Source organism: Macrobrachium rosenbergii, chromosome 34, assembly GCF_040412425.1.
Source record: "Macrobrachium rosenbergii isolate ZJJX-2024 chromosome 34, ASM4041242v1, whole genome shotgun sequence".
In the NCBI taxonomy this organism is placed as follows: domain Eukaryota; kingdom Metazoa; phylum Arthropoda; class Malacostraca; order Decapoda; family Palaemonidae; genus Macrobrachium; species Macrobrachium rosenbergii.
The window spans coordinates 2,381,036-2,405,453 of NC_089774.1; the positions used below are offsets into that span (position 1 = coordinate 2,381,036).

General features: G+C 38.1%; 1 protein-coding gene across 2 annotated transcripts in view; it reads left to right on the forward strand.

The window, feature by feature from the left end:
* The window catches only part of LOC136856048 (ATP-dependent DNA/RNA helicase DHX36-like), a 46,836-nt gene extending 22,638 nt beyond the window's left edge, over positions 1-24,198 (forward strand). For both annotated transcript variants that reach the window (XM_067133612.1, XM_067133613.1), the window contains exons 10-19: positions 1,041-1,249; positions 6,921-6,998; positions 7,507-7,693; positions 10,263-10,464; positions 14,158-14,346; positions 14,723-14,895; positions 16,549-16,619; positions 17,704-17,939; positions 19,425-19,571; positions 23,637-24,198. In XM_067133612.1, the coding sequence (XP_066989713.1) occupies positions 1,041-1,249; positions 6,921-6,998; positions 7,507-7,693; positions 10,263-10,464; positions 14,158-14,346; positions 14,723-14,895; positions 16,549-16,619; positions 17,704-17,939; positions 19,425-19,571; positions 23,637-23,819 (1,675 nt within the window). In that variant the 3' untranslated portion in view covers positions 23,820-24,198. The remainder of the gene's footprint in view (positions 1-1,040; positions 1,250-6,920; positions 6,999-7,506; positions 7,694-10,262; positions 10,465-14,157; positions 14,347-14,722; positions 14,896-16,548; positions 16,620-17,703; positions 17,940-19,424; positions 19,572-23,636) is intronic.
* The last annotated feature ends 220 nt before the right edge of the window (positions 24,199-24,418 follow it).

Below are 24,418 nucleotides of genomic sequence, written 5' to 3' on the forward strand. Positions count from 1 at the left end.
CATTGAATATTTATGTCCCCTTCCTATGAATCTAGTATTATTAATTACTCCAGTGACCAAAGGTGTAGTGAGGTCCTTGTCTGGAGAGGTCATTTTGTGAGTGCTTTTGATATTTATTAGAAAACTAATTAGTATGTTAAATTCTTCATCTTCTTCTTCATTAAGGGTTTCTGTTTGCAAGGACAAGAAATAAGATCCAGAGCATTGTATTTTAAGCTTTTGCATATACATTATATTCATACAGAGCAAGCTATAAGTACAAATGAAAAATATTTAGAGGCCACTTTTGTCATTGCTCAGAAATTGAATAGTACTGAACATCATTGAGAACTGAGTATATATGACTTATCATAACATGGATGGGTATTCCAAAAGTATGTGTTATATAAATGATGAACGCTAGAGACGTGAAAGGCAGTGTTTCCGTAAATAAGAGGACTATGTTTTTGATATCATATGCTGCATTTTGCCACTGTTTGCAGAGTTCATATCTTTGAGAGTTGGCACATGCAAAGCCATTCATTATAAAAATAATCACCAAAGTTCACAAAAAACTGCTTATCAAACGGTATCTTGAAAATTGTTCTTTTATTGTAAATATTGGAATGGAAAGGTAGATTGAGTCATGTTTTTCCAAGATACAGTGCCCCTCCCCCTACCCTGCCCCTGTCCTGTGTTTGCATTCATCTTTTAATCTGTTATGAAGCACAGAAAGGGCCTTTTATCTGCTCTCCCAAGCAAGAGCATGAAGAATTGGTATCATATCATGAGGGATAGACTATCATGAGTTTCATTGCATCACATGAGCTCTCAAATTCTTTCTTGTCTCTACCTATTAAAGGTTGATTACTAAATCCCAGTAAATACAGGTGGTAACTGTCTGCATATTTGTTAGTTTCCTGCAGTTTATTTCTGATGAAGTGGTAATTAAATTTTATGAGGCATTAGACTCAAATACTGTATTGAAGATATTAAAAAAAATTCTTTTAAGATGTAAATTTATGACTGGTTGTAACAAAGACTTACACGTCTGATTCCAGACAGCTTGAAAGAAGTGGGGAATATTCATGCCACACATTGGATCAGCTGTACAAAGCTTCTTCTGAGACCTTGAGTCTAGATCTCATTCTCGAATTGCTGCACCACATTGCTCGCCAGAAAGCAGGGGCTGTTCTCGTGTTCTTACCGGGATGGAGTGAGATCTCCAAACTCAACACCATGATACAAAATGATGGGATGATGGGTGGCCGTAAGTATTTTGTGTGTTTTACGCACAAATCGTAGTTGGTAGGTTTAAATTTTCCTTTGGGAGCTGGGCGAGGTTCACACTGATGCACTCTGTGGTGTCTGACAAGCTAATTTCCCTCCTCATAGTGGTGCCAAACAAGAATATAATTATTTAATATTTTAACATGGTTCAACAAGACTCACCTAGTTGCATTTTTAGGGTTTCATAGGGCTTGCCTGAGTGATTTGTACTTAGATGACCACACAAAGAAATTGGTCATCCAGGTAGGAAGAGACCAAAGAAAACAGAAGAAAAGCTGAAGACAGGAAGCTGTGTGGGGCCTGGATAAAAGAGGAGGGTTGAGCTCTGGCATTATAAAATAACCAGGTGTAATAGAAACTTACAGCAGACTTGAGATACTTGGTGGGAGTGGCAGTAACTTGCAGTAAGTCCAAATGCTATTGGAGGATGAAGAAAGAGTATGTGATTCTTGCTTTTGTGAAATATGATACTTATGTCTGTTAATTAATTTGCATATTATTTATAGTTTTTCTTTATTAGGGAGAGTACTTTTCTCAGGAAGGTCTGTCTTTTAGAGAACTTCATAGCAATCTTAAACTCTGAATACAGTTTTCTCTTGTTTAAACTCTGTTAAAACTGAATTTTTGGATACCATAGTGTGGTGTACAAACTAATCTAAGGGAATGAATGAAAGTGAAAGGCAGAAAACAAGTGAGGAGGTTTGAAAGGATACTTCAAAAACCTTTAATTCTGTTTACAATGTGATGTACAAGGTACGCTGTGAAAGGTACCCCTCGTTCGGGGAATGAAAAATGCAAGTAAAGTACATCATTGTATATTTATTATAATAATGATTATAGTGCACGTTTAAATGTTATAGGTTATGAAGGTGGAGTTCCGGAATGGATAGGTGGTCATATTGGTATCAACTTGATCTCTGCTATTTATTAGCTGGTGCAGCTTTGCTCTGAATGGCCTAGTTGAAGTAAAGGTTATGATACTGAAATTTCACTTGACCCACCAAAAGGTAAGCAAGATGTTAGTGGTATTCTGGGGGCTGCCTTTCTAGTATATTTCCAGTCTGGGTGGTTGTAATCATTGGTAAAGGCCTCTATATGATGATGACCAGGAAAATGTCACCTATAACTACTCCCACCCTGACTGGGAATATGGATGCCTTGTGGAAGAGGCACCCCAGAACACCTCTAACTTTCAGCCTGTCCTTATGTAGTGACTGAGGTTGTAGCAGCATGATCTTTTTATCAGCCAGGCAGTTGGAAGCAAAGAAGCACTGGCCAGTCAACAGGAAGGATCAAGTTGACATTACAGTACAATGTTCTTAGTGTTTTGTAATGTTTTGTATACAGGCAGTCCCTGGTTAATGGCGATCCGGTTTTATGGCTCTTGTCTAGCGACAAAAATCGGCAATTTTTGGCGCCGAAAATCACGATTTCCGCTTATCGGCGCCGATAATTGGGTATTGGCGCCAATACATACCTAACAGAGGTGCCGACAACCGAAAATCGGCACTTTCCAGCGCCGATAAGCCCAAAAATCACTGAAAAAGCGCCGGAAATTGCCGATTTTCGGTTATTGGCAATTTTCGGTTAACATCACACCCCCAGAACAGAACCCCCGCCAATAACCGAGGACTGCCTGTATTTTGTTCCTACACAAATACAAACCTTCAGTCTTCACATAGGGATTTAGCTTGAGGACGCGAGCTGGAACGGTTGTTTAACTTTCAGACAAGGTCATAAAATACCGAAGGTAGGGGGTAAGCCCCACCCACTTGTCAGTCTGCACTCCACTTTGCTTTCAGCTGCCATTGTGTAAAGACGTCTTTGCGTGGCACTGCGGGTCAACCATTGGGTAAGGTTGGCCCTTCCTCTTTGGTCAGAGAAAGTCCCAGACTTCCTCAACCCATCGTAGAGGTACCCAGCCTACTTCTGCCCTGGTAGAGATGGAGGACACCGGGTGTGCTGCAGTTCTCCTCGATTGCTGCGGATGGGGGTGGGTGCCTGTCAAGCCATTGGGCAAGCTTGGCAGCGATATGGTGCAGAAGAATGGGTAGCAGATGCCTGTCAGATACAGTTCGGCTATCTTTAGAGTATTCATCATTCCTCACCTTCTTTGCGGTCCGGTTCCAAATGTTTGTTCCTGGCTCGTGGAAGGATCTCACCCTGTGGGAAGAGGTGAATGTGATGCTCCTGGAAAGCGCTGTGGGAGTCATTCGCCAGAACCGGACCTAGATGGAGTGGTCTATTGTGTTCTCAGTTCCATCAGAGAGGGCGACTTCTTGCTTTTCGGGGGATATGAGGGATGTGTATGTTCAGTACCTACCTGTCGGTCCTCCCACAAGTATCTTCTCCTTAACCCTCGAGGGGGGGGGGATGGTGTTATAGTCAAGGCACTTGTTACGGACTCGTAAACGCTCCACAAGTGTTCACTCAAGTGTTAATCCTTGATCTCTACTCAAGCTCGTTTGCATGGGTACATCTATGAAAGTACCAGTGCGATTGGTTGGTTCTAGCAAGCTTGTTGCTGAAATCACTAGGACAGAGGTTGGTTTCTTGAGTTTTTGTCAGAACTTGGGTATAGTGATCAACTTTGAGAAGTCAGATCTCACATACAAGCAGAGGGTAAAATATCTGAACATGCTGATAGATATGGCAGCAGCGAGGGTCGTTCCTTTGGATTCTCATATCAGCAGGTTCAGAGAAGTAGTGCAGAAGTTCCTGTCTCAGCAGGAACAACCTGCTCGGCAGTGGCGCATCGTTCTGGGTCACCTGTTGTCATTTCAGAATTGGGCCCTCTGGCGGCTTCACCTCTGTGCCCTTTAGCGGAGGATGAAGGTGGAAGGGTGTCTGGTGAGAGACCCACCTTTCTATCATCTTCTTCTGTTGGAGGAAGTGAGGAGAGGGCTAGCTTGGTAGCGAGACGACAGGAGCCTCTCTTTAGGGGTGCTGTTTGGCACTCCCCCTCCCAAGGTGTTTTTGTTTCTCAGATGTATCTGCTTGAGAGAGAGTGCATACCCTGAAGATTGTTCGTTGCAGGTTTGTAGAACCAGAATGACAGACACTTCCTCATCAGTGTCCTAAAACCCATCTAGAGTTTCGGGACTGTGTGGTCGGGCACTCCGTGGCATAGACAAGCAACAACGCTACAGTCGTGGCATACGTCAACGAGCAGGGAGGACTGGTGTCCTTCCAGCAGCACAGGTTGACGGTGCAAATACATGAGTGGGCAGTGGCAGATTTGGTGGAGCTATCAGCCAGGTACACTCAAGGGTCTCAGAATCGGGGGCAGACAATCTCAGTCGCAGAAGCCTGGTGATAGGGATGGAGTCCTTATACCAAGACATTTTGGAGACTCTTCAAATTACGGGGAGTTCCAGCCATGATCTCTCTGAACCAGTATGACAGAAGTTACTGGAGTACAGTTCATTTGTGCTGGATAATGGGTTGCAGGGCATTTTTCCAGCACCCAGGGGACATTTTAGAGGCTTATGCTTTTCTCTCCGTTTCTCTCTGATTTATTAGGTGATCAACAGGGGTCTGATCACCCCAAATTTTGGTTTGACTCTGGTGGCTCCCAGTGGCCACACAGTGAGTGGTTATAGGACCTGCTGGTTCTGTTTTTATGAGAGAGATTCCCCCATAGCACAGCCATCTGTGCCAGCTGCATGTTGAGAGGTATCACCAGGCAGTGGAGGTGATGGCACTTCATGCCTGGAGATTATTTATCATCATCTTCGAGTGAGAGTAATGTTTCTCAGCACAAAACAAGATGTCTGGATACTTGCGGAATATTCAGCGGCTGTGTACCAGGGGATTTGAACCGCCTTCTGTAGTTTGTGTAGTTGACGGGGCATCTCTCCAATTAGAGTTTCTATTCAGCAGGTAGCAGACTTTCTCTTCCTTCTTCACAGTGAGAATGTCTCAGCCATTAAGGGCGATAGAGCTGCCCTTGACCAAGTCCTTCTATTGAAAGAAATAGATCTCTCATTCCCATGAGGGATTTTATACATCTGAAAAGTTTTGAACAGTCTCAGCCACACGGGAAGTTCAGGCCTCCAAGTGGGTTGTGATTCTCATCTTGAGCCTAGCTCACATGCCGTATGAGCTGGTGAGAGGATCATCAGAAAGAATTTTGACTCAGAAACTGTTTTTTCTTTGCTTATCATAGCTTCGGCAAAGAGTTGGTTCCAGAATTCGTAACTGAGACTCAGAATCCGTAGGTCCCTGACCCTGGATTTGAGTTCTTTTTGATCCTCTCCCTAAGGACTTTGTAGTTTTGATTGGAACGAGAAGCTACTCTGTCTGATTAGAGTGCTGTGGTACTACCTCAAGAGAACTCGAACATCTCAGGCCTGAGTGTTGACACCTCTTTGTTAGATAGACAGGTAGCGAGCCGTCACATGCCAGATGGACGAGTTTGCAGTTGACTACTTGAAGAGGGCGTCCTGTCCTTCATCTTGTGTAGACAAGGGGAGAGAGGGATAGACAATAAAACAAACTTGTTGGTCTTATTAGCAAGTTTTATTGTCTCTGACACTTTGAGTTACTTTAAAGCCCAGAAGTCTAGCAGTTGCAACATCCCATACTCCCAACCAGCTAGAGGTGCAGGACTCCTTCGTCAGCTCTTCCAGACCAGGATGGTATTCCCGGGTGGGTAGAACCAACCAATTGGTTCAAAGATTTACCCATACTCCACCCTCTAATGGATAAGTCTCCTGTGTAAGGACTGAGGGTTTGCATTTGTATAAGAACAAATAGAAAATTTTTAAAGTAATTTTATTTTTCCTAACATACAAACCTGAAGGTCTTTACTTATACAGCCCAACTCCACCGCCCCTCATTCTGATACCTGGGCTGAAATGCAAAGTGAAGTGCACCAATGAGTGGGCTGGGCATCCCCCCCTACCGTTGGTAGTTTACGACCTTGTACGAGAGTTAAATGGCCATTTCAGCTCATGTCCGCAAGCTAAATCCTGTGTAAAAACCTTCAGGTATCTATGTTAGGAAAAATATAAATTACTTAAAAAATTTGCCATATCTCTATAAAGTAGCACAAATCAGTTGGACCCTAACCTTTGTTGTGACTAATTCATGCTGCAATAGGATGAAATGCAATCTAGATCCTATAGAAAAGGGGCTAATATGGCAAAGTGAAATTCAAAATCAAGTCGATTAGTCAGCCTGAATTTTGAATGAAATTTATTATTATTGTTCTTACTTAGACCAGACCATTGAGTCACATACCTTGACCCAAGGTACTAGATCAAAGGATTTGTTATAAATAAGAGGTACAACTGGAGTAGACAAAGTTAAAGAAGTTTGACATCTAGGTGAAAACACTTGAAAAATTCAGCCAGGCACTGAAGGACACTAAAGAACAATTAGTGCAACCTAATGTGCTCCTTGCAAGGCTTACTGTAGGTGTTACTCCACAACTGGGTTGGAGTGCTCAAGATGCAGGCTATATTTAATTTACAATGTGGGATCTTTGCTGATAATATTGATTTCATTTTGAAGTCAGAATTGTAATAAGCCAGTTCTGTTATAAGTGCATTTTGAATTTAGAGCCACGGCTGTGCTACATAGTAATGAAGCTTTTCATCAGTAATGGTCAGAAGTTTGAAGTCAGAAATTTGTTGTGTTTTTTTCAGGAAACTTTCTTGTGATTCCATTGCACTCCATGATGCCAACAGTGAACCAAAGAGAAGTTTTTGATAGACCTCCACAAGGTACGTGTAGAATTATCCAGTTGTCTTTTTCGTAAACGTCAGTATCACTTTGTGATTGACTTTACTGGGTTCAGTTCTTGAAGATTTGTCCCATTATCTTATTTGTAAATTTCAGTATACTTTTGTATTTTTTTGATAATTTAATTTAATAGGTTAATTCATATGTTTTGTGAAAGACCTCTGTTGAGGATATGAAGACTTAATTAGCTTCTCTTTTCAGTAAATTATTATATCCATTGTAACATTTTTAGATAAAGTATTCAAATAGGTTAATAGTAAATGCCTGTACAAAATTTTAACGTTTAGTATAAATTGCAGATTAGATCATTTAAAGTGAATTGTATCAAATGTTAGGGAACTTCATTAAGCTAAATGTAAATGGTTTTAGAATTTGTGCTGAAATGTCTTTCATAATGTCTTCAATGTTGAAATATTGCAAACAGTGTTGAAACGATTCTGCATGGTGGGAAAACAGAATTTTATAGCTCAACAATTGCTTCTGTTTCAGGTGTCCGTAAGATAGTGTTAGCAACCAACATCGCAGAAACGAGTATAACTATAGACGACATAGTATATGTGATAGATAGTGGATGGATCAAGATGAAAAATTATGATAGAGAGGGTAACGTACAAACTCTTATGCCGGAGTGGGTAACTCATGCAAATGCCAAACAGCGCAGAGGGCGAGCAGGAAGGTGAGTTTCTCTTCTGCTGTGTGTTGGCAGAATGATTGCTTGCCTTTATTGTGGATTATTTTAGATTTTTATACCCACCAAAAATAAGGGGAATGTTTGAAGAAAGGAAACTGGTACAAGCAGGCGGAATGATGTTCATTGTCAAGAGAAAAGAGGTGAATGTAGTTATATTTAAATCTCATCATGTCCATCATAATGCCTGCTTTTAATGGCTAGAGGGTCAAATGGCTAGCAGCATGAAAACAGGTCATAAATGCTGCTGCTCAAATTACTGAAAATACTGGATTACTAAAAGTTTATTAATAAATGTCTGTCTACAAAATAATATAGAATAAACTACAGTTGTTCATACAGAAACCAGAGACTTTTATTTAGGAGTGTTTATCAGCACGAGCTGGAATTGGCTGTTGAAACATGGTAACACGGTAGTTGGTCGTAGGTGGGTGAGTGGGGGAACTTCCACACACCTGCTGTCATTAAGCTCTCCCCAGGGGAAACAGCACCATTTCCTAGTGATCTGTCTTTCTCAGCTGTTCCTACTGCCATTTCTGCTAAGGAACTTGGTGTCGTTGAACCTCCTGTAGCAATTATTATACCGGTGGCATGCTGACAGATACATCATCAGTGAGAGAGTCTTTCTATCAGTCATGCATCATCAGGCTTACAGGAGGCTTCAGTGCAATGCCTGTTTTGACAATGATAACCAACTGAACATCGGCAAATTATCCGCTATCATTTGTTTTTTGGAGTAACTCGTTTTGCACAGGTGCCTTAGCCTACACTTTCTTGCGGCAGATGAAGCTGCTCTGGTGAGCCTCGCGCTCTCCCTCCCATCTTTTGCCTTTTAGCAGAGATGTAAGGGAGGACCTTGCTTCGTGGCTGGACGACGGAACCCTCATTGTGGGAGCTCCCTTGAACTCCACACTTCTGGAAATGCTTCTTTTTTCAGATGCATTGAAGGAGGGGTGAGGCACATATCTGAGGGGTCTGTTCACCTCAGGCATTTAGACAGGATGAGCTTCATCTGTACATCAGCATCTTGGAAATGCAAGGAGTGCTGCTAAGTCTGTCTCTGAGCTATGCAGACTGGTATTTCATATTGATATCAGGAAATTTGATTACATTTTGATTGTCATAAAATCAGTTTCATTGTAATCGTTTACACATTTGGTTGGATGGCAAGCGGTGACTGCGCTCTACAAAATCAGGCGATGCCTAAGTTTAGCTTAAAGTTACAGTATGATAGGCTATATGAGAATTTTCTCAAGGACATTATCTCCTTTCGAAATAACAGGATAATAAAAAATTATGTAGACCTATTATGTTTAATGTCTTTTTGTCTGTTTATGCAGCTCATGGTTTTTTGATTATAGGCCTATCTTATATTAAGCCCTTTTATTGTGGTTCTTGTTGTTGTGGTCATTCTTGTTTTTGTCATGGTTCTTTCTGTGTCTTCGAAAACTTTTCACATGGTGACCTAACATTGCAGAATGAACATAGGCCTATTCGTAAAATACTAGTATAAAGAATTATTAGCCTGCTGTTTTCAATTGAAATTTAGTCATTTATTTTAATTAAAAGTAACTGGGATCTGTATGACTAAATCTATACTAGAAAATTTACTGACACTTAGCTGTCGTGTTTCCCAACGAGGTAATCTACTGGTATGCCCCCAAATGAATCATGGGCTACTCACACATTGGCTTGGGTCATCTCATGCATGTCTTTTTCAGCAGTTATTTTTATTCTTATTTCGTTCCGTATCTTCTGATGCCTTCCTACCGTAGCCTTTCTTTTGTGTACAATGCTACAGCAACCTTATATTTAATTATCTTGGTTGTATTAATTTGTTATCCACCTTTCTGAATATATTTTCCGAATAACTTATTGAGGACAGTTTGATAGTTTTCTGTAAAGCAGGCTGTGAGACAGTCCTGTGATCGGTCTGTGTGTGCCATTAGCTACATGCTCACGAGTTTTACTTTTATTCTCTGTGGTATAAATGGCAGTGCAGATACTATGGCTATCAATTTTTATAATATTTTATCACAAGATTGTGAATTTATTATTATTATTATTATTATTATTATTATTATTATTATTATTATTAAATTATTATTATTAAAAACATGAATGCTATTCATATGGAACAAGCCCACCAAAGGGGCCTTTAACTTGAAATTCAAGCTTCCAAAGAATATGGTGTTTATTTGAAAGAAATAACAGAAGGTAATGGGAAATACAGAAAGAAGAAATCACTTGTTAGAAAAGAAGAAATAAATAAAGTAATAAATTAATATAAAAAAAGGGTAAATTAATTATACCAAGGAAAAGTACAAATTACTTAAATTAGCAGTATTGTACTGCTTTATTAATATACTGTGCACTTAATTAGTTGTTTTGAGGCCTTCATGTTTGATGGTGTTGTATTTTTTAATTTCCCATATATAGTAATTTAATCTGTGGAAGCCTGTCTTGCTTGATAATGTATGTTTCAAATGAATGTTTGCTCATTTTAAAAGACAACTGTGCATTCATAATTGAACAAACTTTTCTCCCTTCTTTACAGGGTTCAAGAAGGCATCTGTTATCACCTATTCACACGTGTCAGAGAAAAACTCATGGATGAGTATCCGTTGCCAGAAATTTTACGTACTCGACTCGAGGAAATCATACTGCACGTCAAGATCCTCCGGCTGGGCTCGGTCAAACCCTTCTTGTCAAAAATCATGATGCCACCTGATGAGTCTGTTGTGGACTCATCATTAAAGGTAGGAAGTCTTGGTCTTAGAACTGTAAACATATTCCCGTGCTGGAATTTTTCGAGCACTTGATTAGCAGATCTTGTACAGATTTTCCACACCGTGCTCCCTTTCAGGTGATGGGACTCGGCTGAATGAGTCTGAAGCTCTGATTATTCTTGGTATAACTTTTGACTCACATCTTACTTTTGAGAAACACCTGATGAAAGTGACAGCAAATGCTGCACAAAAGTTAAGTGTTGTACTCTGGGCCTTATAAAATCAGTGAAATCTTTTTTAGGTTATTTGCCCTTCCTTAACTAGAATACTGTCCTCTGGTGTAGATGTCTGCTTCTGCCAGAGATTTATCTCTTTTAGATAGAGAGGTTAATGGTGGTAGGTTTCTGTTTCCCAACATCAGCAGTTATGACTTGGACCATTGACGGATGGTTTCTTATCTGTTAGTTTTTCGTAAGTTCCATTTTAACGAGGATCTTTCACATTCACAATTGATCTCTGATCCTCTTTTCTTGCCAAGAGCAACCAGATATGCTGAAGAGCAACACCAATTGGTAGTAATTGTGTCTAGCTGTCAAACTTCTCAGTTCCAGAGGTCCTTTGTTTCTCACACCGTTGGATTGTTGAACAGCATCCTAGAGGATGTCGCGCAGTTGGAACTTTCAGAAGTTCAAGTGAAAATGCAGTGCATTATTACCCTAATACTATTCTTGAATTTTAATACATTTTTATCTATTAATTTATTTTTTCTTTTTTAATAAGTGGTGTCTCTTCTTTCTGTATGTCCCTTTACTTCCTCTTACTTTTTCCTAATGAACACCTTATTCTTTGGAAGCTTGAATTTCAAGTCAGTGGCCCCTTTGGTGGGCTTGTTCCATATGAATAGATTTCATCTAATAATAATAATAATAATAATCATAATAATCATAATAATCATAATAATTATAATAATCATAATAATCATAATAATAATAATAATAATAATAATAATAATAATAATAATAATAATAATAATAATAATAATAATAATAATAATACACAAAGTACTACACCCAAGAGCAAATACAGACAGACTATACATAACACGAAAGGAAGGTGGGAGAGGGCTACTAAGCATAGAGGACTGCGTCAACATCAAGAGCAGAGCACTGGGGCAATATCTGAAAACAAGTGGCTAAGGAGTGCATGGGAAGGACTGATAAATGTAGATGAAGACCCAAAAGTATACAGAGACAGGAGAATGAAAAACAGAACAGAGGAATGGCACAATAAACCAATGCACAGACAGTACATGAGACAGACAAAAGAACTGGCCAGGGCTGAAACATGGCAATGGCTACAGTGGGGAGAACTCAAGAAGGAAACAGAAGGAATGCTAACAGTGGCACAAGATCAGGCACTAAGAACCAGATTTTTCCAAAGAACAATAGATGGAAATAACATCTCATCCATATGCAGGAAGTGCAATATGAAAGATGAGACCATAAACCACATAGCAAGTGAATGTCTGGCGCTTGCAAAGAACCAGTACAAAGAGAGGCTTGATTCAGTAGCAAAAGCCCTCCACTGGAGCCTGTGCAAGAAACACCAGCTAGCTTGCAGTAATAAGTGGTACGAACAGCAACCTGAGGGAGTGATAGAAAATGATCAGGCAGACATTCTCTGGGACTATGGTACCAGAACAGATAGGGTGATACGTGCCAGTAGACCAGACGTGACGTTGATTGACAAAATCAAGAAGAAAGTATCACTCATTGATGTGGCAATACCATGGGACACCAGAGTAGATGAGAAAGAAACGGAAAAAATGGATAAGTACCAAGACCTGAAAATTGAAATGAGAAGGACATGCAGTATGCCAGTGGAAATTGTACCCATAATCATAGGAACACTAGGCATGATCTCAAGACCCCTGAAAAGGAATCTGGGAAAACTAGATGCCGGAGTAGCTCCAGGACTCATGCAGAAAAATGTGCTACTAGCAACAATGCACATAGTGAGAAAAGTGATGGACTCCTAAGGAGACAGGATGCAACCCGGAACCCTACACTATAAAAACCACCCAGTCAAATAGGATGACTGTGATAGACCAAAAAAAAAATATATATATATATGATAATAATAATATAATGGTAATAATAATACATTATAGAAAACCCACATTAATACACGCACAGGAAATGGTAAATCACTATAGCCTACCATAATGTTAAAAGTTACATGCTTTCACATAAGAGTAAAAACCATGAATAATTAGGAAGTGAATTGATAATGGTCATTGCAGAAAATCACTGGAAATGGAAAACTAAAGATATCCTATTACTGTGAATCAGACAAAGAATACAAATGTGCCATAACAAAAATTACTAATACAGAAAATTTTCTGCATGGAACAACTGTTTACAAAATGCCATTAACAAGCAGTAAAACACAGTCCAGTATTGAAAATACAACAAGGATCCCCCTTAGTTACACATGGTGGATAGTAACACAAAAGGGCCACCAAAGGTCAAAACACAAAATAAAAGTTCTTAAACCTCACTGAACGCTATCCTTATTAAGAATAGAAATTGATTAAAATGATAGTTGTGGGAAAATGAGTGGCACAAGAAAAATGCAGAATATAGCAAATCAAGGGAGACTAATTCAGAATATGTCTAAACACAACAGAGTTGTACTGAAGAATAACACCTCGAAGAATGCTGGCAGGTGGTCTGGGCATGCAAAATTGGTGGTCTAAGCATGCAAAATGGAGTCTTCTTATTTCGGGGTGGTAAAGTTGCTGCAGCTGGTTAGTTTGTGCACTGAAGATGTTTACGATCAAGTTTTGTTATGAAAAACAATTTATGTGTAAAAGTTCTGTTGCTTTTGAGTCAGGTTATATATTATCAGTAACCTCTCTGAGAATTATCCTGAAGTAGGCTTTAAAAGGTTCAAAGGTTGCTTATGTGCAGCAGAGGCAAACGGATGCACATATGATCCATGCCTAAGCTTGTCTCCATCCAAGCTAGGACTAGACTTTGGCAGCTGATGACTAGTTTAGAGAAACAGTAAGGTTGTGTTGCCAGTGACATCATTAGGTCATGGGTGGGTCTTGAACTCTGGACCACCACACTTTGAAGTCCAGGTGGAACCAACAGAGCTACCACAGTTTTTTTGCAGAATCTTTGCTTTTGACTTGTTACTTTTCATTTTTCTTCTGTCTCTTCCACTAAAGGTGTCTGACTTCTTAACTCTGTCTTAAACTAGTTTCCACTTTAATAGAAATGTCCTCTATATCTATTTATCCAACTGCTTGCATCTCTTTATGAACGAGTTGGAAGATTCAAGTTCGAGGAGCTTAAAAGCAGAATGATTTAACATTTAAATCAGATCACAGATTCACACTTTAAGACTTGAAGTGAAGGTCTGAAGAATTATCATAAGGATTGAAAACTGAAGTATTAAATAATGAAATAAGACAGACGCTAGGTAGGAAGAGACCAAAGACTACAAAGAAAAATAAAGGAAAGATACCTGCGAAGCAGTGGGCGAAAGGAAGCCTGCAAAAGATCTTTTGTGCCAGATAAAGTACGATGCACAAGCCACACTATAGTTGGTACTTTATTACAAGTTAGAAACTTATGAAAAGAAGTCGTGAAATGAATATATAAAGATGATTATCCAATATGTTTACATACACTTGAATTGTGATATTTTTTCCAGATGCTGGAAACCATCAATGCACTCGACGAAAGTGAAAATCTCACTCCGTTGGGCTTCCATTTGGCACGACTGCCGATTGATCCTCTCACTGGTCGTATGCTTCTTATGGCTGCAATATTTTCTTGTGTTGGGCCTATTTTGACAGTGGCTGCCTGCTTGTCATTCAAGGATCCTTTCATTGTTCCTTTGGTAAGTGAATATATCATGTATAAATGGCTGTTCGTTGAAGTTAGTGCTGGTAATCGTTGAGTAATTATAAGGTATTTGATGTCACTCATATTTAAATAATTGATCAGGTAATACTCTTATTTACAAATTTAATTAACTCATAGATGTGGTTTGATTTTATTTCCTTATACTTTATAGAGTGGAAATCCATATCTTCTTACAAAGTTGTATCTTACTTTAATAGTGCTGAACATTTTTGAGATTTGAAAATCTATGAGCATGTAAGTAGAGGGAGATTTGTAATGGTGTTTTTTAACAAATACTGTAACTTGGAATAGTTTGGTCATGAAGTTTTTAACTTGAAACATTACTATGTTCTATATTTCATTTTCTGCAGGGCAAAGAGAAAATAGTAGACACCATTAAGAAACGGTTCAGCAAGAACACCAAGAGCGATCACATGATGTACGTGTACGTGTATGATGGGTGGGAACGGGCTTGTCAAGGTCACAATGATCGACAGTTTGTCAGGGAAAACTTCCTCTCGACCGCTGTCTTGTACCAACTCAAGTAAGTTAACGTACTTTTTAAAGTAAAGAATTTATGAGAGACTATATTATTCATCTCTTAGATCAGGCTTCTCTATGTTATAGACCTGGATGGTAAAGGTTCCTTGCAGTATCACCTTTGGCCCTTCCCCAGGTCTCTTCAGATAGAGCCATCCAACTTCTCTAATAGTGTAATTCATTGATTTAGTAGACTGATTTATTATGTATTGTAATAATTTAGTCTACTACTACAGATAACTATGGGGGATTGGGCTGCTGCTTCCAGTATACTTTATATATTACATTTGGTATTACCAGATGTTCTTTAACCTGTTAAGTGCCACCAACGGCATATCTCAGTCTCCTGCATCATGTATCACACCGCCTTCGACAGAGTAACACGGTCTCCCTCTTTGAAGGGTGGTGCTGGACTGATCAAGCTGAGAAGTGCACTTCACTCATACAAATTGTAGGAACATCATTTGGCAACACTGTTATCTAAATTAGGAGTATATGGAAACTTTTGTTAATGGAAAGACAGCGTGACAGAGGACATCTACCTCTCGTCTCCCGCTACAGCTATGCTTCAGGCGTTCATTGATGAATGATTGATTTCTTTTTGTTTTGATCCCATTTTTCCTTCATAATGAGCATTCCAAAGTAACAAAAAAACCTTTTGCCTGAAGAGATATTATGAGTACTTGATGAAGGGACTGATGATGACCATGAGACTCTGAGTAGCTGCTCAGAAGTCTCTAACTAAAACAGTGAAGAAGATTTATCTGATTCTGAAGCAAGTCATAATTTAGATTCAAGCATCGCATTGCCAAGTGACTGGGCAGTAACTGGTAGGGAGAGGAGTCCCTTTACTTTCGTTCACCCAAAGGTGTGAAATTTATAAGGAAAGCCCTGTGGAGTTTTTTGAGAAGTTTATTGATGAATTCATGGAGCACATTGTAACAGAAATGAACAGGTTTTCCAACCAGCTTCTAGGTGAATATGTAGAAAGATTTCCTAGAGCATCATGTGCACTAAAAATGGTATGATGCAATTGTAAATGAAATGAAACCATTCATTGCTCTACCAGCTCTATGTTTCAGGAATTGCGTACAAAAGAATAATTTTTACCTTTTACGTTTCTTTCATGTAATCCTTAGGATATAAAAATGCAAAATAAATTCGATCGTCTTTTCTCATCCTATGTTGTTTAATATCCTAATATGTTTACAAAAACAATATCACTGTAAAAAATACATAAAAATCAAACTAGTATAGACCAAGTGACATCTGTGTAGGCGAGAAAATGTGACGATATGGGAGCAGCTATGTCTCCCATAAGTAACGCTTAACAGGTTAAACCATCCACGAGGTGCTTTGCCATTTGTCTGTTACCTTTTGTCTGTTCCTCAGATAAGAGTGTTTACTCAGTGGTCTGATTAAACTATTTAATAATAATTACAATCTGGAAAGATGGCGTAGCGAAAACCTTAATGATAATGTGGCTTAATTACAATCTGAAAAGATGACATAGCAAAAAACTTGCAATAATGTGGCTAAGTCAAGAAAATCTTGATGAACTCATCGCTACTGTGTAAATTTCACCTTTTTTTTTTTAAAATTAGAATGTAACTTAAGTTTTTTTTTCTAAGAAAAGTAATGTGTCCTTTTTCCACAGGAACATGCGTCAACAATTCATGGGTCTTTTGTATGATCACAAATTTGTAAACACCAAAAATCCTCGATCAGGTAAGGTCAGGTTTACATTCCAGCAGAATATTTATCTTTATAATCTCCTGGTAGGTTTGGTGTTGCTAATCCATTTAGATTGATTTCTTGTACAGTTCTGTTATTTAGAATAGTTTGGATTCATTCCAAGCATAATATTGCTATTTAAAATAATTTCAGATTGATCCTTAGTATAGTTTTGCTACTTACAATTATCCAGACTGATTTCTAGTATAGCATGGCTACTGATTATTATTTCAATAGCAACGTTTCCAAACAGTGGAAACTTCAGGATTTCTGAAGGTTTGCTGTTCTCTGCTCATCATGTCTCATTTCTCATACTCAAAAGTTAGTAAATTGTTTATTGCTTGAATAATTGCAGTTCAAACCAAGTTGACGAGCCTTGTGTAGGATGCTAGAAATTTCCATTTTCATAAGAAGAGCAATTTTAATATTAATTTCAGTTGGCTATAATAATCAAGATTGTAATGGTTGTGGAAGTAGCAGAACAAAGACCTGTTGGAAGATGCGGAATACCCAAACCAGATGTAAATTAATGGAAAAATTATATGGAAAGAGATTAGAGAGAACTCATCAAGTGGAAATCAGACAAAAAATGTTTACGATGATGTCATTGCATGACTACTGCATCAGAAAGAAAATTATTTTCCATTGCCTGGCAACAATTGTGAGGTTTCTAGGCTAATGGTTAAAGAATTGTTTGTATGATGGCTTGGGGGGTATCTGAACATAGTTTTTTGCAATTACCTCTCCAGCTGCGGAAAAAAAGGAATAGGTTTCAGATGAAATATTTAGTTGAGAATAGGATTTTTGTTTATATTCACTGGTAAACCATTAAGCATCACTTCATATAAATAAACATCACCCTCAGGTACATGCTATATACTGTATAGGGAATGAGACTTCTTACTATAGAGGTTAGCATTCTCTTTAGCTGCATAAAAGGATTAGCCCCATGTTTAATAAACAAAGGCCTATTCTTTTTTTAATTTTTTGTGTATGTCCACCTTAGTTATGACATACTTTCACTTGGCATTTGGTTCCATCATTTAATTTTATGACAATGTTTTCTTCCTGCTTGCAGAGGAGGCAAATCGTAATTCTGACAACCTTGCTCTGGTCAGAGCCATCATAACTGCAGGCCTATACCCAAATGTAACGAGAGCGCTACCCGTAAGGAAACCAAAGCCCAACAGAAATCCGCCCATGCTCACGGCTTATGAACGCCGCGTGCATCTCCACCCAAAGTCTGTCAATGAAAAAGAGGGTCTCTTCGAGAGTCCTTGGCTGATGTACAGAGAGAAAATCAAGTCGAGTAAGGTAGGTTGTAGTATGCTGAGTTATTGCTTTTTATTTGTATATCTTTATTAAATTTTTTTTTGCTCTAGTTTTTCTTTTATATTTATTGTTATTCATTCGTATTTTTTCCTCTTTATTTCCATTTGAATGTTTGTACATTTCAGTAAAAAATGAAAGCAATAAGAATTATGATACATTATTTCTAATATCTTGATAAAACAGTCAGCTTTTTTTGTTTTCAAATCTTTTGAAAACAGGGCAGTTATTAATTAACATCAGTTAAAGGTATCATTTTACTGTTCTTGTGTTAAATTCTGAATTAGAATAAGAATTTTATCATTATGTAAAGCTTTGATATGTTAGTTCAGGCACTGAAGCCCTTGCATGAATGAAATAGATATGGAATAATGCCTTGTATGAACACAAATAATTTCACAAATTTTTTATCCTGTCTACGTACAATAACAAGATATTTGCAAATTGGTGTCAGGTATAAAATTGACATAAGAAATTTTATGGTAGTACAGCACTTAGGATTCACTTTAGTTTATCGAAAATGGAAATGAGTATTGTATGTACAGTATATGAAGGAAAAGCAAGTGGGTTGACTTTGCATCTGCTGCATAATTTTTACTTTGAATTATTTGTCTTATCTACCTTTAACTCCTTAGGAAATGTAAGTCCTAAAAAAACTGGAAAGATGAAATAAGTCAGTTTTAATTATTTTACTTGACTTGGTTTCTACATTTTCATGTATTTATGAGAAGTAAATAAATGTACGGTAGTTGAAGCAGAAAGCAGTGAATAATAAGAAATATTATGGTTATTAAACACAAAATACATTAAGCAAGTGCAAAATACACATGAATGCTAAAGCTGTCAAGTAAATCATAGATACACAAAGATCTGGACTTAAAAATAGGTAATGTGTAAGAATTACAAGGTTCCAGATTGCTCAACTTTCACCTCCACGTGAATGTCTTTTCTTACTCCCTTCACTAACGATACCTCGTAATAACTATATTTTGCTTTTCGGGTGTGAAAATGGGTTGATAATGGTGGGGCAATTGCACCCTTTTTCCAATCTTGTATCCATTATATATTGTTTCTGCTTTTACTGTAACTTTTTACTTTGACTACCTGTTTATGCAGAGGCTGATACTTGTGTAATGTGTGGGTTGGTGAGAGCAAAAATGCAAAGTCCCTAAGCCACTATGCAGTCATAAGTCTGGGTCCTTATATATTGGGACTTTTTGTGAAACTTGTCCTTTTCTCATGTTAATGCTGACTATTGTTTGTAATAAAATACTTTAATTCATGTTACACTATTTTCTCTGTTCTTCACCTCCTTGATATTTTTCAGTATCAGCTGTAAATCTTTTGTTATTATTAATAATCTCTTGTTATTATTGATCTTCTTCCCTTTTATAATTTTCTTTTTTATCTCTTCCATATATTTGTTTGGGCAAGATGATGCATGCTAATGTGTACAATTTACTTTTCCAGGTTTATATTCATGACTCCTCTATGGTACCAAATTACCCTCTCCTTTTCTTTGGTAAAAAGCTGAATTACAACTCCCAAGATGCTCTCATAGACGTGGATGGGTTTGTCCGTGTAAGAGCATCCGAGCACGTTGCACACCTCGTAAAGGTAAGCTGCAGATGATATATATGTATAACAAATTTGGGATAACCATTCAATAAGTATTTAAGAATGAATGTTTTTTTATTTAAGTCAGGTTAACAGCCCTATTTTCTATGAAATTATATAATCATGACAGGCAGTCCCCGGTTAATGGCTGGCTCAGTTAATGGCGATCCGGTTTTATGGGGCTTGTCTAGTGACGAGAATTGGAAATTTTCGGCGCCAAAAATCACTGATTTCCACTTATCGCCGCTGATAATTGGGTCCTGGCGCCAATACATAACTAACAGAGGCGTGATAACCAAAAATCAGCGCTTTTCGGCGCAGATAAACCCCAAAAATTGCCAAAACAGCCCGGAAAATTGCAGATTTTCGGTTAGTTGCGATTTTCGGTTATCATCACACCCTCAGAATGGAACCCCCATCAATAACCGGGGACTGCCCGTATTGTTACTTGATGTGAATGAACAATAAATAAATATGTTCCTCAGTTATGGAGAACTTATTCAACAAGTACTTGTGTGAATGTTTTTCAATTTAGGTTGTAGCCTGTTTTCTGAAAAATGATAAAAATGTCTCATTTGATTTGAATAAATGATGAGGCATAAGTAAATGTATTTGGGAATCACACGTTATAGATGTTTGACCATTCTTGTTCAAGCGTTTTCCCTCAAAACCTGATAAAGATAAGATGAAGGGCTATTCAGATGACAGATTCCTCTCGGGTGCCTCTAATGATGATTTTAATTTCGTCTGGTACTGAAACATGACACATCCTGGTAACCTGTCGTATCATTATCATTATTCATGTGGCCGTTGGCAGTCAGATTTGGCAATGTACGTCAGTTAAAATTCAACCATAACCTTACTGTTATTTTTTTAAATACTAATTGGCAGTCACATGTGACAGATTTCCTCTACTCTTACCCTGTTGGCTTGCACCTTATTGTGAACCATTGCTACCTGGACCACACTACTCCCAATTGTTGCAGTGTAGCAATGCATGGTGTTTTACAAGGTTGAGATGTTAATCTTATACTCAACCTTGCTTATTTTTTTTATTCAGGTCTTGACTTTAATTCAAATATCAATCTTTAAGTTTTTAAAATGGAAGAATTTTCTGTACTCTGATTGGCACTTATTGTCATTACCTCTGATCATTATAACAAGGTAATCATCTGTGTTTTAAATACATAAAAAAATACGTAGACAAATATTGATGAATAGTGATTTTCTTGTGGATGGGCTGGTAGTCATGATGAAAGACTGAAATCTTCAATTAACTGGTTCCCTCTCTGATGTATAGTCCTCTGGCACGTCATTAAGTAAATAATGAGTAGAGGCACTATAAGTTTATTGTTTAATTTCTTGAGTGTGATACCTCTCAAGCCAATATACTTCCAGCCATATTTGTAGATTCCCCAGTATTTTGTTTCATTACTTAAAAGAGGTATAACAAGGCCATCAAAGGTATTGTACTTGAATGACAATTGGAAATTGGAATAAGGAAAAGTTAAAGTAGTTGGACACTTCAGTGGGAAGTCGCTAAAAGGAAATGATGAAAATGGCAAAATCAGTAAAGTCACTGCAGCTGTGGGTCAAAGAAGTGGGTCTGCAATGACCCTATTTTGGAGCTTGATTTATCTGTTTGTGACTCTCTTTTGTATTTTTTAATGTATTTTTCTATTTCTTGTATACTTATTTATTATTTATAGTTGTCGTTAGTATTTGTTTCATAAATAGGTGCATGCTGTAACAGGAGATGGGAGGTAGCACATTCACAATTATTTTTGTCATGTAGTACATTTGTTTTTATTATTATTTAAATGAAAGTGAAAGCATGTGTAATGAATTGTAGACAAAATTAACTTGTACAGATAATTAAATATATAAAGAGGGTTATCAGCTTGATAAACCAATTTCCTGCTTATAATGTGTACATCACCTCATGCTCTTTGGGTAGGAGGATTGAATGTGCCCTCTCACAGTGGTGGAGTGGGAAAGGGGATGAAGTAGTTAGGGGTGTAGTGGTTCCTGGTAAGATATCATCCATATGCAGTGGCATATCTGGTTCTTTTCCTTTTATGCCCTCTGTAGCTCTGTGGTCTGAATGTCGGCCCTCTACTTTAGTGGTGGATGGTAGGAATCCCCAAGGAAGGAAGTTATTGTTAACATCTATTTTCAGGGTGATACTTCCTACTTGTAATGTGCACACCATCTCGGGCCCATTGGGTAGGAGGATTAAATGTGTTCACTCACTGCTGGTCGGGTGTGGGGGGGACATGAAATTGTAGTTATGGGTGCAGTGCTGCCTGCTGTGTAATACCACTCATATGCAGTGGCATATCTGGTTTATCTCCTTTTGTGACCTCTGCAGTTGTTTAGTGTAAAGGTCTGTCTGTTGCTTCAGTGGTCGATATTTCAAATTCCCAAGGAATGAGCTTATTTATTGTTATGAATGATGACCATTTTTTATTTTGAAAATGTTTACGGAAGTGTTGACAAGCAGCCGAAGTATTTTAACTCTTTGGTCTGGTTAAAGTACTTAATGATAATAACAAGGCCATACCATGGGTATCAGAATAAATCTGCCATTTAGGGAATAAAAGGTGAAGAAAGAATATTTCTCTGGGCTGTAAAGGTCTACAGCAGCTCACACCAACAGTGGGGATGGCTAAGCAAGACTGCTGTACATTTTTCTGAACATAACAGCCATCTAGCTTTCAGCAACTTTCTTGTATTATGCAAATAGTAATTCCCAAGGAGTTTGTATGGTAAATTTGCTATGTCCCAAGTATCATGTTATACTTCCATGGCTGATATGAATCTTGGTTAGGAAACTATTGTTGCTTGTGGCCCTTTTGAAAATGGCTGCTTTGGGCAAAACGCTGAAGATTTCATGATGGTTCCATGTGCAATATCTCATGTTTTTCAGCAGAGCTAGTTTATTAGTACTAGTTGGAAAGCATGAGCACAGGCAGTCCCTGCTTACCTTTGGCATCGGTTAATGGCATCATGGTGTTACAGCGCTTGGCTAGCAATGTCATTAACCAGGTTTTCGGTGCCGATAACCGTTTATCGACACCAATAACCATTTAACGGTGCCGTTAAGCGGTTTATCAGCAATTTTCGGCTAGCAGCTGTCAGCCAGGAACAGAACCCCCGCCATTAACCGGACGCTGCCTGTATTGTGGCAAATGTTCCCTATTTTGTATGTACCCTCAATAAATTATGAGATTCCTGTTCAGATAAGCTCACAGGATCAGAGTTGGTAGATTAAGGGAGAGCACTTGAGTATGAAATTTGAAAAACAGATGAAGGTTGTGAAGTGAAGGTACAAAAAAAATAAGGAAGACTGATTCTCCAGCAAAAGCACCAGCAGTAGAAGAGGCTGGAGAAAGGTCACTGGTGAAGAGAAGGAAAATAGTAGGTGTTGGGATGGATCCATTGGGAATGCCACTACTTACATGGGAGTGAGCAGATGTTGGACCATCAACAACTGTATCGAGGTGTTAGATAAAAAGTGAGAAATAAGTTTATAGAAAGAATTTATAAAGCCTAAGCAGAAAGTTACAGTAACCAACTAATGCTAGTTCTCCAAACGTCTCGGTGATCTCAAGCATACTGCCAGAAGATTCTGCGAAGTCTCACAGAGAAGATAACCAAACATCAGTGAGACAGGAAAGAAGGTGAACATTTACTGAACCAAAAGGGCAAATCAGATTCAAGGGGTTTAAGAAGTCAAAAGGCATAGAACCAGTAGTTCAAGGGATTAGGGAAGTCACTTTTTCTTGAGTTGAGCTGAACTAGTACATGTTTCCAAGATGAAATCAAAATGCAAAATGTAATGTTGAGGTGAAAAGGATAGCACGTCACAGGAGCCTGGTCTTCTGCAAACTCATTGAGGAATTGTGCTGGAATGCTAATCAGGACAGATGCCATGTTTTCCTACAGACACAGGAACCCTTATGACCTTCATGAGGTCAGCGTCTTTGGTATTGATAAGAAACTATTTTTAAGGCATTACTTTACTTGTTGGTAAAAGAGGAACTGACCGAGTCTTTCCGACAGAGTTTGCGAGAGGAGTTAGACCGCCTTCTTGAGTACAAGATCAGTCACCCTGGAATGACCAAATGGAACCGGTCATCCAAAGAAGGAGCGCTTCTACACACGATTGTTGACCTAATATCGAGTGAAAAAATAACAGGAGTTTACGAAGAGGATGAGTATCAAGATGAATATGATGATTATTGATTTATTTATTAGTGTCTAGTGTTCACGTATTCTATGACAAATCATTTCATTTATCTTTCCTCATGACAACTATCACTTCTGAATCTCTGAACTTTTGTAGACTGGCAGATTATCTGAAGAACTTTTCTTAATTTCTTATGATTTTTACAGTATGAAGAATAAACCGTACATGTAAAAAGGACTGTTAATATTCCTTTACAGATGTACTGTTAGATTTTTAACATGTTGAATTTTCGTCTGAAAAAACTGCTTCTTTGTAAAATGAAACCATATGTAGGCCTGATCTATATAAAAAAAAACTATTGTAATGTCTATACCACCATCACATGAATGTCTATGAAACAGACATAAAATTGTCATATTAAAAAGTTCCAAGTGTGGTTGTCTTTACTTATTATCATGATTTTCATAAAGAATAAGATAAATTATAATTAGATTTTCAAGTGTTTTGTTTAGATAAACTTTCAACTTAACGTAACAGAGGTCTTTGGCTCAAGGAAATAGATTTGTAACACAAGGCTTGTTCTCTCCAGTGGGTGAAAATAAATGTACCCATAGCAATTATTCAAAGGTTATTCCCTCAACAGCTGCATCATATA